At 45.4% G+C, this 19,785-nt stretch overlaps 1 protein-coding gene across 1 annotated transcript in view; it reads right to left on the bottom strand.

The window, feature by feature from the left end:
• Positions 1-19,785, bottom strand: part of otud4 (OTU deubiquitinase 4) — a 31,596-nt gene continuing 11,811 nt past the window's right edge. The window contains exons 13-21 of the mRNA XM_038975937.1: positions 19,063-19,249; positions 12,212-12,362; positions 11,606-11,653; positions 10,033-10,975; positions 9,542-9,826; positions 6,454-6,494; positions 5,489-6,323; positions 4,578-4,678; positions 1-933 (exon numbers count right to left, since the gene is read on the bottom strand). Of these exons, the coding sequence (XP_038831865.1) occupies positions 316-933; positions 4,578-4,678; positions 5,489-6,323; positions 6,454-6,494; positions 9,542-9,826; positions 10,033-10,975; positions 11,606-11,653; positions 12,212-12,362; positions 19,063-19,249 (3,209 nt within the window). The 3' untranslated portion in view covers positions 1-315. The remainder of the gene's footprint in view (positions 934-4,577; positions 4,679-5,488; positions 6,324-6,453; positions 6,495-9,541; positions 9,827-10,032; positions 10,976-11,605; positions 11,654-12,211; positions 12,363-19,062; positions 19,250-19,785) is intronic.

Raw genomic sequence — 19,785 nt, 5'->3', positions numbered from 1 at the left:
CTAAATACAGCAAAGTTTTATTAAACAGAAAATGCAAACACTGAATACCTATCTGTACAGGTTTAACATCTTTCAAATGACACCCTATTCCCTATATAGTGCACTACTTTTGACCAGGGCCCTATAGAGCGTGATCAATAGTGCACTAAATATGGGACACAGCCCGAGTCCAGAAGGCAACATTAACATGGAGACACTTTTTAAAGACGAGTCCAACGACAGCTATAGAGTCCCACAAACAAGACGATTAAAATACCAGAAAACAAAACAAAAATGATAAACAATCCCAATAAAGCCATATCAGCCAATCAAATCTCACAAATCTGTATAAGGGGGGTTCCTCAGCCCACTAGAGTAGCCTGCCTCTCTGCCATTGGATGGCTGTTGATTGTAGTGGTAGACCCTCCCCCGACCCCTCACATTTTGTCCTTTAGAGGTGGCATTACCCTGGTAGTCTCCTCTTCCTTCCTGCCTCCTGTCCCCTCGGTCTCGCTCCCGGAAACCGTCCCTGTTATCTCTCCTCCCCACTCCTCGGTAACCTCCTACCCCCCGTCTCTCCCCCCTCCAACGGTTCTCTCTGTACCCTCTAGCTCCTCCCTCCTCGTGTCCTCCCCTCCCTCCTCCACCTCTGAAAGAGCGACTGTAGAACTTCTTTCCGTTTCTGAGGGTGGGGTCATTAGGGTCTAGCCCCTCCCCTCCCTCCCAGTCCAATGATGTTTCGCCGCTTGGAGCCAGGGGCAGTGTCATTAAATACGAAGTCTCGCCCCAGCTCCCCGCCGTCGTCTCATTGGTCATTTTCATGTTAAACTCCGCCCCCCTCTGGGTCATGGGGGCGTCGCCCGCACCCTGCATCGCCATGCCGACGGATACATCCTTGAAAATGGCCTCGCCACTTAATGTTGTTGTCAGGTGACCCTCGGGGACCCATGTGACCTGAGAAAGGGAGAGTGGGTAGAGAGATTAGTAACAATACAGAATCAGAAACAGACGAAATCAACATCAAAATCCCATGACTAAAACGTAAGTCGATCAAAATACACGTTTGGGTAAAGGGTCACTGACATCCAACCTTGAGGGGTTGTAAGATCGGTGGAATCATTTCAAAAGTTCAAAATGGACGTTTACCCAAAAGTGTATTTTGAACACAGCAGAGTGTCAGGTGATTAGAGAGACTACCATATTCATGGAGAACAAGATCCTGCACCCTCAACATAGTTCGGGAACAGCCGACTTGTACCGCCATTCAATGAAAAAGGAAGTGGATGCATATTGTACTCGGAGCGGATTGCCACCTCCCTAAAATGGCCGCCAGACATTTGGTCACTGCTCTTCCAAAGTGTTCTGGTGGGAAAGGCTCAGAAAGTGTACTGTCCCTTTCCCTCTCGACCAGAGTTCAGATTATGACACTGTTAAAAGATCTTATCCTTCAGGCTTACGACACTGTTAAAAGACGTTATCCTTCAGGCTTACGACACTTAAAAGAGGTTATCCTTCAGGCTTACGACACTGTTAAAAGAGGTTATCCTTCAGGCTTACGACACTGTTAAAAGACGTTATCCTTCAGGCTTACGACACTGTTAAAAGAGGTTATCCTTCAGGCTTACGACACTGTTAAAAGAGGTTATCCTTCAGGCTTACGACACTGTTAAAAGAGGTTATCCTTCAGGCTTACGACACTGTTAAAAGAGGTTATCCTTCAGGCTTACGACACTGTTAGAAGAGGTTATCCTTCAGGCTTACGACACTGTTAAAAGAGGTTATCCTTCAGGCTTACGACACTGTTAAAAGAGGTTATCCTTCAGGCTTACGACACTGTTAAAAGAGGTTATCCTTCAGGCTTACGACACTGTTAAAAGAGGTTATCCTTCAGGCTTACGACACTGTTAAAAGATGTTATCCTTCAGGCTTACGACACTGTTAAAAGATGTTATCCTTCAGGCTTACGACACTGTTAAAAGATCTTATCCTTCAGGCTTACGACACTGTTAAAAGAGGTTATCCTTCAGGCTTACGACACTGTTAAGAGGTTATCCTTCAGGCTTACGACACTGTTAAAATATGTTATCCTTCAGGCTTACGACACTGTTAAAAGATCTTATCCTTCAGGCTTACGACACTGTTAAAAGAGGTTATCCTTCAGGCTTACGACACTGTTAAAAGATGTTATCCTTCAGGCTTACGAGTTGGTCCCAGAGGCACACAGACAAACGGTTGCGTAAATTACGAAAGACCGATCACAATGCCATGTTGAGTTGGAAAGGGAACAAAGCATGTCTTTTGGGTCGGTGGTGTGGTTCTCAAAGAGGTCAAGGACCTTGACTTAAAAAAAGACACATACTTCTCAAGCAGTTCAAGAATTGCTTTCACGAAAGGTTTGCTTCCGAGATTTATGAGCACAAGGATCTGACTCTTGAGAAAGCTGCCGTTCTTACAGATGAGTTTGTCTTTCAAAACAAAGCCCCCACCCAGTAAGCTGACGACGGTAGTATGGCAGGTCAACTGTTGGTGTCAACAAGACGTATCTGACCGTATCTTCCTTCAATTCTTCTGGTCTGACATAGGGATGTCGCGTTGCGTCTGCCAGCGGATGGAGAAACCGAACCAAGCACCTTAGCAACCTCTTCCTGCTTTTTGACGATCCTTTCAGCAAGGATCCCGTGGATCGTGTTGGTCCTTCGCCCAAAGCGAATAGTGGTAATCAGTTTCTCTTGTGCGCTGCCACTCATTTCCCCCCATTCCACTAAGAAAAAATCACGCGAGGAAAGTTACTACGGATATTGAATGTTTAAATTATTTTAACAGTGGACCATATAGCCCATCTATGGTGTAACATAGTGGACCATATAGCCCATCTATGGTGTATTATTGTAACACAGTGGACCATATAGCCCATCTATGGTGTATTATTGTAACACAGTGGACCATATAGCCCATCTATGGTCTATTATTGTAACATAGTGGACCATATAGCCCATCTATGGTCTATTATTGTAACATAGTGGACCATATAGCCCATCTATAGTGTATTATTGTAACATAGTGGACCATATAGCCCATCTATGGTCTATTATTGTAACATAGTGGACCATACAGCCCATCTATGGTCTATTATTGTAACATAGTGGACCATATAGCCCATCTATAGTGTATTATTGTAACATAGTGGACCATATTGCCCATCTATGGTCTATTATTGTAACATAGTGGACCATATAGCCCATCTATGGTCTATTATTGTAACATAGTGGAGCATATAGCCCATCTATGGTCTATTATTGTAACATAGTGGAGCATATAGCCCATCTATAGTGTATTATTGTAACATAGTGGAGCATATAGCCCATCTATAGTGTATTATTGTAACATAGTGGAGCATATAGCCCATCTATAGTGTATTATTGTAACATAGTGGACCATATAGCCCATCTATAGTGTATTATTGTAACATAGTGGACCATATAGCCCATCTATAGTGTATTATTATAACAAAGTGGACCATATAGCTCATCTATGGTGTATTATTATAACATAGTGGACCATACAGCCCATCTATAGTGTATTATTATAACATAGTGGACCATACAGCCCATCTATAGTGTATTATTGTAACATAGTGGACCATATAGCCTATCTATGGTGTAACATAGTGGACCATATAGTGTATTATTGTAACATAGTGGACCATATAGCCCATCTATGGTGTAACACAGTGGACCATATAGCCCATCTATGGTGTAACACAGTGGACCATATAGCCCATCTATAGTGTAACATAGTGGACCATATAGCCCATCTATAGTGTAACACAGTGGACCATATAGCCCATCTATAGTGTAACACAGTGGACCATATAGCCCATCTATAGTGTAACACAGTGGACCATATAGCCCATCTATAGTGTAACACAGTGGACCATATAGCCCATCTATAGTGTAACACAGTGGACCATATAGCCCATCTATAGTGTAACACAGTGGACCATATAGCCCATCTATAGTGTAACATAGTGGACCATATAGCCCATCTATAGTGTAACACAGTGGACCATATAGCCCATCTACGCAGCAGGTGTGGAGGACTAACGCAGCAGGTGTGGAGGACTAACGCAGCAGGTGTGGAGGACTAACGCAGCAGGTGTGGAGGACTAACGCAGCAGGTGTGGAGGACTAACGCAGCAGGTGTGGAGGACTAACGCAGCAGGTGTGGAGGACTAACGCAGCAGGTGTGGAGGACTAACGCAGCAGGTGTGGAGGACTAACGCAGCAGGTGTGGAGGACTAACGCAGCAGGTGTGGAGGACTAACGCAGCAGGTGTGGAGGACTAACGCAGCAGGTGTGGAGGACTAACGCAGCAGGTTAGGAGAACTAACGCAGCAGGTTAGGAGAACTAACGCAGCAGGTTAGGAGAACTAACGCAGCAGGTTAGGAGAACTAACGCAGCAGGTTAGGAGAATTAGGTTAAAGTAAGGGTAAGGGTTAACTAAAATGCTAACATTCTCTCCGACCATGCACCTTTTTTTACAATACTTTGACATACGATGTAGCCCACGACCCCATTACTGCTCCATCAAGACTTACCTGCTCAGTAGGAGGAAGAGGAGCGTTCACTAGCAGAGTGCCAGCCATCTTCATGTCTCCCTGTCCTCCGTCTGTGAAGCCTGCATGAACAGTCTGTAAAGCTGAGACAATAAACCGAACATTAGAGACCGACCAAACTGTCCACTTATCCTGGACATTTTGCTGATATCGTTGATTACCATAAATAACATAAAAAAAAGGTCCCTACTAGAGAAATGGGAGGCTTGAAATTAGCTCTAAATCCTCTGTTAGTAAAGTGAGAGATCGTGTTCACCCTCTAAATCCTCTGTTAGTAAAGTGAGAGATCGTGTTCACCCTCTAAATCCTCTGTTAGTAAAGTGAGAGATCGTGTTCACCCTCTAAATCCTCTGTTAGTAAAGTGAGAGATCGTGTTCACCCTCTAAATCCTCTGTTAGTAAAGTGAGAGATCGTGTTCACCCTCTAAATCCTCTGTTAGTAAAGTGAGAGATCGTGTTCACCCTCTAAATCCTCTGTTAGTAAAGTGAGAGATCGTGTTCACCCTCTAAATCCTCTGTTAGTAAAGTGAGAGATCGTGTTCACCCTCTAAATCCTCTGTTAGTAAAGTGAGAGATCGTGTTCACCCTCTAAATCCTCTGTTAGTAAAGTGAGAGATCGTGTTCACCCTCTAAATCCTCTGTTAGTAAAGTGAGAGATCGTGTTCACCCTCTAAATCCTCTGTTTGTAAAGTGAGAGAACGTGTTCACCCTCTAAATCCTCTGTTTGTAAAGTGAGAGATCGTGTTCACCCTCTAAATCCTCTGTTTGTAAAGTGAGAGAACGTGTTCACCCTCTACATCTTTGTGTAAACAAGTAAAAAAGAGTGATAAGTTGGAACCCCCCCAAAAATAAAAAAAATCGATCACATAAAAATGTAGAGAGGTCAGCACTCACCTCTCTCTGTGTTGAAAGCAGTAGTACTAGACAAGGTAGTAGCAGCAGCAGCAGCAGCAGTAGTAATATTGACAACAGAGGTAGTATTAGCATTATGGTTCTCCAGGGGGCTGTGGCTGGACCTCATACCCAGTGAAGAGGCACCGCTGGCGGGGCAAGGATCCAGCTGTCCCTGGGTCTGGTTCCCACTGGGCAGCCTCGGAGGAGGGTACCCCAGAGACGCTGATTGGTACTGGGGTACAGAGGGAGGGGAGGTGGCTGGAGCTGGAGTGTAGGGCTGAGCTTGAGAAGTGTGGGTAGAGGATTGGGGTGTAGGAGGGTACTGGTTGGGAGGTGCAGATTGGGGTGCGGGAGGGTACTGGTTGGTAGGTGCAGGTTGGGGTGCTTGTGGAGAGTATTGTGTCAGGGGTGTGGGTACAGAGCATACCCCAGCGTAGGCGTTCGGTCGCGGGGTAACGTTACCACACCAGGGTAAAGAGCCACCCATACGGGGCTGGAACGGCACGGGCTGGGTTGAGGCAGGGTGAAGGTGGCGGTTGGAAGGGTACCCCAGGGCGGAGCGATCATCCTGCCCGTATCTGAATTCCATATGCTGGGGAGGTTCTGCAGCTGATTGGGGGGTTGATCTCTGGAGGTTGTCATGCAGATGGAGGCCCCCCAAACCTGAGGGGGGGGTGTACTGAGGGTGGGCGTGTCCGTACCCCTCCTGGGGTGGGTGGGAGGGGTACCAGTGGGAAGAGGGGAGGGAGACTAAGGGTAGTTTGGGCTGCATGCTGTAGGCCTGGTGAAGAGGGAGGATGTAAGAGTGGGGGGGCCACATGGGGTTGGTGAACGCCTGGAGGGGAAAGAGGGGTAGGGAGGGAGGAGGGAGGGAGGGAAAATAGTGCGTTGGTCAGTAGCGTATTTATAGACACTTGTTAAGAGCTACCAAGATACGCTGTTAGGCAATGTAGTTAGGTCATTACCTTCACACCAAGGTTGAAGAAAAACCTCAGGATGTTGACATCTGTAGAGAGTATTTAGACAACAACAAAAAGACGGTTTTGTCAGATATTATTTATCCTAATCAGGCAGGTTTTTTACATGGACAATACATTGAAGATAATATAAGACAAGTACGGGAAAAACAATAGAACACTGAAGAATCTGGGAAATCAGGCCTGGTTTTCATAGCTGTCTTTGAAAAGGCTTTTGATAAAGTACGACTAGAATTTACATATAAATGCCTGGAATATTTACATTTTGGAGAATCTCTTATATAAATAGGTTAAAGTTAAGTATAGTAACCCTAGGTGTAAAACAGTAAATAATGGCTACTTCTCAGAAAGTATTAAACTGTCAAGAGGAGTTAAACAAGGTTGTCCACTATCAGCATATATATTTATTATGGCCATCGAAATGTTAGCTGTTAAAAATCATATCCAATATTAATATCAAAGGTCTAGAAATCCAGGGCTTAAACACAAAGGCATCATTGTACGCTTATGACTCATGTTTACTTTTAAATCCACAATTAGAATCCCTCCACGGCCTCATAGAGGATCTAGATACTTTTAGAATTAGAATCCCTCCACGGCCTCATAGGATCTAGATACTTTTAGAATTAGAACCCCTCCACGGCCTCATAGAGGATCTAGATACTTTTAGAATTAGAACCCCTCCACGGCCTCAGAGGATCTAGATACTTTTAGAATTAGAACCCCTCCACGGCCTCAGAGGATCTAGATACTTTTAGAATTAGAACCCCTCCACGGCCTCAGAGGATCTAGATACTTTTAGAATTAGAATCCCTCCACGGCCTCAGAGAGGATCTAGATACTTTTGCTATCCTCTCTGGATTAAAACCAAATTATGTACTATATTACTTATTGGATTACTAAAACAATATCACTTTTACATTACCGTGTAGTTTACTAATAAAATGGTCTGACGGTGATGCGGACATACTCGGTATACATATCCCGAAATAAAGAAATTCTCAGATACATCTGAATAAAAAGTTGGCAAAAAATAGATAAGATCTTGCTACCATGGAAAGGAAAATACAACAAATATTGTGGTTAAACTCAAATATACTAATTGATTTAAATATATATATATATATTTTTTTTTTAAACAAGTATAATCTTTATAAATTATATCATATAAAGGACTGGTGGTGTTGTCACACATGCCGCTAACAAAAACATATGGAAATGTCTACTCTACCCAAAATTACAAACTAAAAACTAATTGTAGAATTACCGCAAAAACGCAAGAGGCAAGTGGAAGGGGGAGAAAGTAAGGAACTTGTCTGTCTGCCCTGAATTAAATACCAAAATCGGCTAAAGAAAATTGTGATAAATAATCAAGTATACCAGTTTCATTTTAGGACCCCAAAAATTGACAGCTGTGCCATGTAGATTGCAAAATAGTTGGGAAGAGATTTTTGACGTACCGATTCCATGTCACATCGTTTATGAACTGATACGCAAAACGACACCAGATTCAAAACTGAGTTTCTCAATTTAAATTATACAAAATTCTTGCAACCAATAGAATGTTCTATATATGGGTGATGCAACCATCTCAGCTCTGCAGATTTTACTGCGAAGAGGCAGAATCGTTAGATAATTTGTTTTGGTACTGTCCATATGAAGCCTGTTTTTGGTCACAGGTCCAGAAATGGCTGAAGAATTGCAACATTTACCTGGAGCTAACTCTGAAATTGCACTACTGTGTGATTTGAAAAGTCATAATCAATCAATAATACTCTGAGCAAAACAATTTTATCGTTAATTTACAGAATATATGACAACAGAAAGGTTCTGAGCTTTTGTGAAACAGCAAAATATGATAAATATAAATCAAAACTGGATGGTGTTCAGCGATAGATGGGAGGGTTGCGTGGAGCTGAAGGATGGGACTAAAAACAAACTAAATATAACTATTGTAAAAATGGATTGAGTCTGTAAAATGTATATAGTATGTATCAGAGGTAGGACCAAGTCATTGTTTTACAAGTCAAGTCTCAAGTCTTAGCACTCAAGTCCCAAGTCATGTCTTAGCACTCAAGTCAAGTCCCAAGTCAAGTCCCAAGTCAAGACAGGCAAGTCTCAAGTCCTAAACTCACTAAATGTAAAACCATTTCATATTTTTAACAAGAGTAATAGTTAGTATATTACATTTCCGCAAATCATGAATGCTTTAAAAAATATATTTATTTCATTCCAAATAAACTTTATTTCCATGGAAATACATGGGTAGCCATAAGAAAGAGTGATCGACTATAGTGATCGACAGGCCCTCCAATAGTGATCGACTATCGTGGATCGCTATGGGGCGCAATCGGGCGATGTAGGCTTGTACACAATCGCCCAACCTTGTTTTAAGAAACATCAGGCAGGATTTAGGCTACCAGCTGCCTAGCCAGTTGTAGCTCAATCTTGGGTGCAATGATCACGTTCCCGCACTGACTGACTGTGTGGAGGCTCATTGATTTAACGTTACGAGTTGCAATCCATTTTTGTTGATACAGCGTTGTTTTTATAACCGAAAATAATAATTTTGTGTATCATCTTTCCAAGGGCTCCATCTGAATTCACCTGCCGATGTTCCTCTGCACTGCCACGCACAACTTTTTCTCAGCTGGCACAATTTGATTGGCTGCTGTCCGATTCAAACTGTAATCCGTTAAACGAAGAGTTGATGCGCTACACACCTTTTTAAATAGCATAATTTTATATATTTGGGCTTGAGGAGGGTATCAAGTCAGGTCGGTGAGGTTATCAAGTCAAAAGGCTCAAGTCAAAGTCGTGTTGCAAGTCACCATATTTGTGACTCGAGTCCAAGTCATGTGACTCGAGTCCAAGTCATGTGACTCGAGTCCAAGTCATGTGACTCGAGTCCAAGTCATGTGACTCGAGTCCAAGTCATGTGACTCGAGTCCACACCTCTGGTATGTATAAGCTGGAAGTAGAAGCTTAAGTGTTGTTGTCCATTAGTTTACTACAAATAGGGGTAGGGTGGGTAGGGTTAGGGGGACAATAATATAATCTATATTTCACTACTCACCCCGTGGCAGGTCCTCTCCAGTGTGGATATAAGAGTAAGGGGGTGTCTGGACGATCTCTTCCTTGTCAGACAAAGGGAACCCTGGGAACAGGGGGTCTTGGTAGAGATGAGCCAGCTGGTGGAACGACAGGGGGGGCTGGGTGACAGGCGGGGGCTGGAGGGGGGCTGGGGAGAGCCCGGGGGGAAGGGAAGGGTGGGAGGAAGGATGAGGAGAGTGGTTGGGGGGATGAGGTGGGTGGTCGGTGGGTAGGAAGGAAGTGGGGGGTACACCCGTGTGGGATAAAGCTGTTGAAGAGGAAAGACAATTCTGATTTGTACTCTTTCTTTAACAAATCCTGCCAAGTGGCAGCGTTGAGATGAATTGAGAGGTAAACTACACGGAGAGGGACAGGTGAGACGAGTAAATCACTTCTTTATTAGGTAACATAGAAAACAAAAAAAAAGGTGAGTGGATCAATTTAACATCGTAGAAACACTGTAGGGGATGTTACCTGGGGGGTAGGCTGAGGAGACCTCACAGGACGGAGGATCCAGGGGGACAGAAGGCTGGGAGAGGTGGGGCTGAGAAAGAGAACATTGGGGTAGATAGGGTTGACCAGATTGAGGAAGAGAGGAGGGGTGGGTGAGATTGAGAGAGGGGGGGTTGAGAGGAACAGTCTGTATTGTCTGGGGGGATTGGTCCACCATGTTGGGCACAGAGGTCACCATGTTGGGCACAGAGGTCACCATGTTGGGCACAGAGGTCACCAGAGGGGGGGCAGTTAAAACCCCAGACACAGGTGGGGCGAGGTGAGTGGTGGGGACGAGGTGAGGGGTGGGGACGAGGTGAGGGGTGGGGACAACAGGAACAGCAGAAGTTGTTTTAGACCAGGGGTTGACATGGAAAGGGGTGGAAGGAATGAGGGAGGAGGGAGGGGGGGCAGAGACAGGTGTGGGGGGTGAGGAGGCAGGGGGATGGGAGGAGGAGGAGATGGAGGACTGCAGAGGAACAGAGACCGGAGTAGAGAGAGGAACAGAAGGAGAGATGGAAGGAGCCACATTAGGAGTAGTGGTGGTAGGAGGAAGGTTAGGAGTAGTAGTGGTGGTAGGAGGAAGGTTAGGAGTAGTAGTGGTGGTAGGAGGAAGGTTAGGAGTAGTAGTGGTGGTAGGAGGAAGGTTAGGAGTAGTAGTGGTGGTAGGAGGAAGGTTAGGAGTAGTAGTGGTGGTAGGAGGAAGGTTAGGAGTAGTAGTGGTGGTAGGAGGAAGGTTAGGAGTAGTAGTGGTGGTAGGAGGAAGGTTAGGAGTAGTAGTGGTGGTAGGAGGAAGGTTAGGAGTAGTAGTGGTGGTAGGAGGAAGGTTAGGAGTAGGAGGAAGGTTAGGAGTAGTGGTGGTAGGAGGAAGGTTAGGAGTAGGAGGTGATGGGGTCTTCCTCTCCTCGTCTAGTGTTGATCTCCTCTACAAAACACAACAGGTAAAGATTAGCGTCAAACGCACCCACAGGCCCTCCAGACAGACAAACGCACCCCCAGGCCCTCCAGACAGACAAACGCACCCCCAGGCCCTCCAGACAGACAAACGCACCCCCAGGCCCTCCAGACAGACAGACGCACCCCCAGGCCCTCCAGACAGACAGACGCACCCACAGGCCCTCCAGACAGACAGACGCACCCACAGGCCCTCCAGACAGACAAACGCACCCACAGGCCCTCCAGACAGACAAACGCACCCACAGGCCCTCCAGACAGACAAACGCACCCACAGGCCCTCCAGACAGACAAACGCACCCACAGGCCCTCCAGACAGACAAACGCACCCACAGGCCCTCCAGACAGACAAACGCACCCACAGGCCCTCCAGACAGACAAACGCACCCACAGGCCCTCCAGACAGACAAACGCACCCACAGGCCCTCCAGACAGACAAATGCACCCACAGGCCCTCCAGACAGACAAACGCACCCACAGGCCCTCCAGACAGACAGACGCACCCACAGGCCCTCCAGACAGACAGACGCACCCACAGGCCCTCCAGACAGACAAACGCACCCACAGGCCCTCCAGACAGAGTGTTTAGTATGTAACTCACCATGCCTCTGCCTGTCCTCTTCTTCCCCTCACTGGCATTAGACACCACCTGAGAGCGAGACAGCAGAGACAGCGGGGACAGAGACAGCAGAGACAGCGGGGACAGAGACAGCAGAGACAGCGGGGACAGAGACAGCAGAGACAGCGGGGACAGAGACAGAGACAGCAGAGACAGAGGGGACAGAGACAGCGGGGACAGAGACAGCGGGGACAGAGACAGCGGGGACAGAGACAGCGGGGACAGAGACAGCGGGGACAGAGGGAGAAGTTTATCATGGGTTAAGTATAGTCTTAACAAATAAACATGTTGACACACGCCTCCTCCCCACCCCCCCCAGACACACGCCTCCTCCCCACCCCCCCCAGACACACGCCTCCTCCCCACCCCCCCCAGACACACGCCTCCTCCCCACCCCCCCCAGACACACGCCTCCTCCCCACCCCCCCCAGACACACGCCTCCTCCCCACCCCCCCCAGACACACGCCTCCTCCCCACCCCCCCCAGACACACGCCTCCTCCCCACCCCCCCCCAGACACACGCCTCCTCCCCACCCCCCCCCAGACACACGCCTCCTCCCCACCCCCCCAGACACACGCCTCCTCACCCCCAGTGCAGGGAAGCTTCTCTCATCCCGTAGCTCTATCTCCAGCAGGGCCATGTTCCTCTGTTCCTCCTCTCTGGCTTGACGCTGTGCCTCTGATAGACCAAATGCTGCTACTGCTGCTGCCTCTGACACAGAGCTGGAAGACGGTCTCCTGATACACAGTTAATAACCAGCCACACAGTTAATAACCAGCCACACAGTTAAAAAGGGCACTTCATTACTTAACATATTCATACACAAATTATCTCCAGCACCATGTGTGTCTACATATACCAAACTAACAATGTTACATTTTCTGTAGTCCAAAAAAATTAGAAGAAAAAGTTCTGAGAAGGTGATTTGCGGCCCTCCCTATATACCCGCCGGACAGGACTTGCGGCCCTCCCCATACACCGCCGGGCGGGACTTGCGGCCCTCCCCATACACCCGCCGGACAGGACTTGCTGCCCTCCCCATACACCACCGGACGTAATGAAAGTGTCTGCCTGTCTGTCCCCGTTTTGCTGGGGCCTGCTACTGTGTCGAGCGAGACGCTCTCTCTCTCTCTCTCCTCTACGCAGGGAAAAAAATGCTCCAGGAGAAAAAAGGTGTTCTCATCTTATAACATTTTAAAATCCAATTGCTGGCGCAACACCGCTATCATATTGTCACAGTTGAATAGAGGAGGTTCTCAGCTTTCTGCAGATATATATATATATATATATAAATACACACATATTCAAAAACATCCTGTGGCGTTCTGCATCAAATAGCCCCCCGCGATATGCAACGTTTCAGGGAAGTCAGGAACCAATATACACAGTCAGTTAGGAAAGCTAAGGCTAGCTTTTTCAAACAGAAGTTTGCTTCCTGTAAGCACTAATTCCAAAAAGTTTTGGGACACTGTACAGTCAATGGAGAATAAGAGCATCTCCTCCCAGCTGCCCACTGCTCTGAGGCTAGGAAACACTGTCACCACCAACCTGTATGCTCTCGTTGGCTGGCCCTCACTACATATCCGTCGCCAAACCCACTGCCTCCAGGTCATCTATAAGTCTTTGCTAGGTAAAGCCCCACCGTAGCTCACTGGTCACCATAGCAACACCCACCCGTAGCACGCGCTCCAACAGGTATATCTCACTGGTCACCATAGCAACACCCACCCATAGCACGCGCTCCAGCAGGTATATTTCACTGGTCACCATAGCAACACCCACCCGTAGCACGCGCTCCAACAGGTATATCTCACTGGTCACCCCCAAAGCCAACACCTCCTTTGGCCGCCTTTCCTTCCAGTTCTCTGCTGCCAATGACTGGAACGAATTGCAAAAATCTCTGAAGCTGGAGTCTTATATCTCCCTCTCTAACTTTAAGCATCAGCTGTCAGAGCAGCTTACCGATCACTGTACCTGTACACAGCCCATCTATAAATAGCCCACCCAACTACCTCATCCCCATATTATTACTTACCCTTCTGCTCTTTTGCACCCCAGTATCTCTACTTGCACATCATCATCTGCACATCTATCACTCCAGTGTTAATTGCTAAATTGTAATTATTTTCACCTCTAGGGCATATTCATTGCCTTACCTCCCTACTCTTCTACATTTGCACACACTGTGCATAGATTTTTCTATTTTTCTTTTCTATTGTATTATTGACTGTACGTTTGTTTATGTGTAACTCTGTTGTTGTTGGTCGCACTGCTTTTCTTTATCTTGGTCAGGTCGCAGTTGTAAAATGAGGACTTGTTCTCAAACTGGCCTACCTGGTTAAATAAAAATAAAAATGTTCAACTGTGACCTCAACAGCAACTATTTTACAGGACTTGGAGATACAGAGCACGCAAAATGATTATGCGCATTTGGCCATTGCATCGGCTACAACTGGAAGGCTGATTTACTATTGGATGAATACATGGCTACTAGCAGCGGGTATTACATGTAGAGTTAGGATGAATACATGACTACTAGCAGCGGGTATTACATGTAGAGTTAGGATGAATACATGGCTACTAGCAGCGGGTATTACATGTAGAGTTAGGATGAATACATGGCTACTAGCAGCGGGTATTACATGTAGAGTTAGGATGAATACATGGCTACTAGCAGCGGGTATTACATGTAGAGTTAGGATGAATACATGGCTACTAGCAGCGGGTATTACATGTAGAGTTAGGATGAATACATGGCTACTAGCAGCGGGTATTACATGTAGAGTTAGGATGAATACATGGCTACTAGCAGCGGGTATTACATGTAGAGTTAGGATGAATACATGGCTACTAGCAGCGGGTATTACATGTAGAGTTAGGATGAATACATGACTACTAGCAGCGGGTATTACATGTAGAGTTAGGATGAATACATGGCTACTAGCAGCGGGTATTACATGTAGAGTTAGGATGAATACATGGCTACTAGCAGCGGGTATTACATGTAGAGTTAGGATGAATACATGGCTACTAGCAGCGGGTATTACATGTAGAGTTAGGATGAATACATGGCTACTAGCAGCGGGTATTACATGTAGAGTTAGGATGAATACATGACTACTAGCAGCGGGTATTACATGTAGAGTTAGGATGAATACATGGCTACTAGCAGCGGGTATTACATGTAGAGTTAGGATGAATACATGGCTACTAGCAGCGGGTATTACATGTAGAGTTAGGATGAATACATGGCTACTAGCAGCGGGTATTACATGTAGAGTTAGGATGAATACATGGCTACTAGCAGCGGGTATTACATGTAGAGTTAGGATGAATACATGGCTACTAGCAGCGGGTATTACATGTAGAGTTAGGATGAATACATGGCTACTAGCAGCGGGTATTACATGTAGAGTTAGGATGAATACATGGCTACTAGCAGCGGGTATTACATGTAGAGTTAGCGAGTCAATGTGTGTGGAGTTTCCACTTATTCAGGTGATGAATTAGCCCCAAATAAACTAGCCTATGATATAGACGCAGGCAAATTAATCTCTTTAATTTATTTTTAATTTATAAAACATCTGGAGCCCTTTTTGCATGACAATCACTGGATTAGGTTGCACATTTAAATAGTTTGAATCACAGCGTTTTTTGTTGAATACCATCTCGGTAGTCGACGAGACTTTCTAATAAAGCTGTGAATACCATCCCGGTAGTCGACTAGACTTTCTAATAAAGCTGTGAATACCATCTCGGTAGTCGACTAGACTTTCTAATAAAGCTGTGAATACCATCTCGGTAGTCGACTAGACTTTCTAATAAAGCTGTGAATACCATCTCGGTAGTCGACTAGACTTTCTAATAAAGCTGTGAATACCATCTCGGTAGTCGACTAGACTTTCTAATAAAGCTGTGAATACCATCTCGGTAGTCGACTAGACTTTCTAATAAAGCTGTGAATACCATCCCGGTAGTCGACTAGACTTTCTAATAAAAGCTGTGAATACCATCCCGGTAGTCGACTAGACTTTCTAATAAAGCTGTGAATACCATCTCGGTAGTCGACTAGACTTTCTAATAAAAGCTGTGAATACCATCTCGGTAGTCGACTAGACCTTCTAATAAAAGCTGTGAATACCATCTCGGTAGTCGACTAGACTTTCTAATAAAGCTGTGAATACCATCTCGGTAGTCGACTAGACTTTCTAATAAAGCTGTGAATACCATCTCGGTAGTCGACTAGACTTTCTAATAAAGCTGTGAATACCATCTCTGTAGTCGACTAGACTTTCTAATAAAAGCTGTGAATACCATCTCGGTAGTCGACTAGACTTTCTAATAAAAGCTGTGAATACCATCTCGGTAGTCGACTAGACTTTCTAATAAAAGCTGTGAATACCATCTCGGTAGTCGACTAGACTTTCTAATAAAAGCTGTGAATACCATCTCGGTAGTCGACTAGACTTTCTAATAAAAGCTGTGAATACCATCTCGGTAGTCGACTAGACTTTTTAATGAAAGCTGTGAATACCATCTCGGTAGTCGACTAGACTTTCTAATAAAAGCTGTGAATAGAATCTCGGTAGTCGACTAGACTTTCTAATAAAAGCTGTGAATACCATCTCGGTAGTCGACTAGACTTTCTAATAAAGCTGTGAATACCATCTCGGTAGTCGACTAGACTTTCTAATAAAGCTGTGAATGACTTCAGAAAATGATACTCATTAAATGAAGCCGCAAAAAAGATTTGCGACCAGAATCATGGGCTGGGTGCCACCAACTGAAAAATGTTAGTCTGTGGCCCTGCTTTAACTGTCCTCCTCTCCCACTCATTTTACATTTGAGTCATTTAGCCGATGCTCTTATCCAAAAGCGACTTACAGGAGCAATTAGGGTTAAATACCTACGACAGATATTTCACCTAGTCAACGCCATGCCACCCTCTCCTGTACCTATAGCTGCTGTTAGCAGGGTTGGGCTGGAGGCCCATCAGTCCTGGTATTGGTACTGGCCCTGCTCCTGGTACAACCCAAGGTAGTCCAGGTATTGGTACTGACAGGGTTTGTACAGGACTGGTGTTCTGGCTGGTGCTGCCTCCTCCACTCCACGCTGGCACTCTGAACAAAACCATAGCGTGACCATGTGTAAGAAGAAACTCCACACATTCTTTAAAAAAGAACTGCATCCAACTACGTTTCCAATTCAGTGTGTGACCCCGGAGGAAGATCCCCGGTGGATGGAAACGTCAATACAGGAATATTCTCAATGTGGACGGGGGCTTTCTGTTCTTTCCTATTCACCATAAGAGCTCTCCTTAACGACGTCCATGTGTTAGTAACAGTGCATTCGGAAAGTATTCAGACCCCTTTGACTTTTTCACACATGGATTAGATAAAACATTTTCCTCATTAATCTACACACAATACCCCATAATGACATCACAATACCCCATAATGACATCACAATACCCCATAATGACATCACAATACCCCATAATGACAAAGTGAAAACAGGTTTATTCATTTTTGCAAATGTTTATTTTTTTTAAACAGAAATAGCTTATTTTACATAAGTATTCAGACCCTTTTGCTATAAGACTCGAAATTGAGCTCAGGTGCATCCTGTTTCCATTGATCATCCATGAGATGTTTCTACAACTTGATTAGAGTTCACCTGTGGGTAAATTCAATTGATTGGACCTGATTTGGAAAGGCACACACCTGTCCATATGTGACCGACCACCTGGATTCGGTCTTAAGCATAAAAATTTGAAAATGTGTTTTTTTACATTGGAATATTGGCAGACTGGAACCATTTAACTCTTTTGTTTGTAGCTACATCTGGTTTGGCCAGCGTTGTATCGAGTCACTCCGGTTCACACGGACCGTGGCATGTGCAGAAAGTAACCCATCACTTTTTCCCAACTGATCGGTCGATAGCGGCTGCTAAATTCAGGACATCAAATGTTGCTGAGAAAAGTAGCAAAATCTTTGTAGTTCTCGATGGCTAACGTTAATATCTTTCAAAAACCGGTGCGGTAGAAAGGGCCGTCAACACATACTGAACAGCTCACGTTATAGACAGAAGCTTGCTACATGGCAGACCAATACAAACTCATCTCTCGGCATGTCCAGCCCATACGTTATTTAAGCCAATCATGGGAAGGTTCCGTGCTTAATCCATGGCTAAAGCAAATAGGCTCGTAATTTAACAATTTTATAGAAATACAAGTTTGTTATTAAGGCACGTGAAAGGTCACATGTCCCAGAAGGCATTTCTGCCCCAAAACGCATTTTTGATAAAACATTTAATGAAGTGAAGTAGTGACGCACGACATACACCTAGTTTCCTGAAACGATTCACATCGGTCCCACAGTTGACCGAGCACGTCAGAGCAAAAACCAAGCCATGAGGTCGAAGGAAGTTTCCGTAGAGCTCCGAGACAGGATTGTGTCGAGGCACAGATTTGGGGAAGGGTACCAAAACATTTCTGCAGCATTGAAGGTCACTGACAGAGCTCCAGAGAACCTTCCAGAAGGACAACCATCTCTGCAGCACTCCACCAATCAGGCCTTTATGGTAGAGTGGCTTGATGGAAGCCACTCCTCAGTAAAAGGCACATGACAGTCCGCTTGGAGTTTGCCAAAAGGCACCTAAAGACTCTCAAACCATGGGAAACAAGATTCTCTGGTCTGATGAAACCAAGATTGAACTCTTTGGCCTGAATGCCAAGCGTCACGTCTGGAGGAAACCTGGCACCATCCCTACGGTGAAGCATGGTGGTGGCAGCATCATGCTGTGGGATGTTTTTCAGCGGCAGGGACTGGGAGACTAGTCAGGATCGAGGCAAAGATGAACGGAGCAAAGTACAGAGAGATCCTTGATGAAAACCTGCTCCAGAGCGCTCAGGACCTCAGACTGAGGTGAAGGTTCACCTTCCAACAGGAGTGGCTTCGGGACAAGTCTCTGAATGTCCTTGAGACTTGAACCCGATCTAACATCTCTGGAGAGACCTGAAAATAGCTGTGCAGCGACGCTCCCCATCCAACCTGACAGAGATTGAGAGGATCTGCAGAGAAGAATGGGAGAAACTCCCCAAATACAGGTGTGCCAAGCTTGTAGCTTCATACCCAAGAAGACTTGAGGCTGTAATCGCTGCCAAAGGTGCTTCAACAAAGTACTGAGTAAAGGGTCTGAATACTTATGTAAATGTCATACTTCAGGGTTTTGCAAAACATTTCTTAAAACCTGTTTTTGCTTTGTCATTATAGGGAAATTGTTTGTAGATTGATTAGGGGAAAAAACAAATAAATCCATTTTAACGAAATGTGGAAAAGGGGAAGAGGTCTGAATACTTTTCACTGAAACGTTCTACTGTGGTTTGTTTTCCATCTAAGATCTGTTTAAAAATGTAGTATTGGGGTCCAAACAGACCTGGTGTTGAGGTGGAGGGTGCTCCGGACCCCTCCCTCCTCTACAGTGGCCTGCGGGGGCCAAGAGTGCTGCTTCTGGACACCACGCCCACCACTTTGGGAGGGTCCTTTAGCCTGGGAGACAGACTGCGTTGCCGACGGCGTCGAAGGCTTCCCTGACTTCCTTCCTCTTCCCCTGCCCTCCCAATCTGGAGAGAGAGAGAGAGGGAAGGATTGGGAGTGTTCAACAACAGAACACAGCTCATTCTAAAACAAATATATTCCAGAACACGATCAAAGACTGATTGCTCTCGAATCCAGAGCAGGAAAAGGTTATTCAAGAATACTGTTGGGAAGATGCAAGAGGTTTTCATAGAGTTAGTGGCTTTAACTTTAGGGATAGGGGGCAGCATTTTCACTTTGGATGAATAGCGTGCCCAGAGTGAACTGCCTCCTACTCTGTCCCAGATGCTAATATATGCATATTAGTATTAATATTGGATAGAAAACACTCTGAAGTTTCTAAAACTGTTTGAATGATGTCTGTGAGTATAACATAACTCATATGGCAGGCAAAAACCTGAGAAAAAAATCCAAACAGGAAGTGGGAATTCTGAGGCTGGTCGATTTTCAACTCATCGCCTATTGAAATCCCAGTGGGATATGGATCTGTTTGCACTTCCTACGCCTTCCACTAGATGTCAACAGTCTGTAGAACGTTGAATGAAGCTTCTACTGTGATATT

Source organism: Salvelinus namaycush, chromosome 36 (genome assembly GCF_016432855.1).
Source record: "Salvelinus namaycush isolate Seneca chromosome 36, SaNama_1.0, whole genome shotgun sequence".
Lineage (NCBI taxonomy): Eukaryota > Metazoa > Chordata > Actinopteri > Salmoniformes > Salmonidae > Salvelinus > Salvelinus namaycush.
Note: the sequence above shows the minus strand (reverse complement) of the source record. Positions and strands in the feature narration are given on the sequence as shown.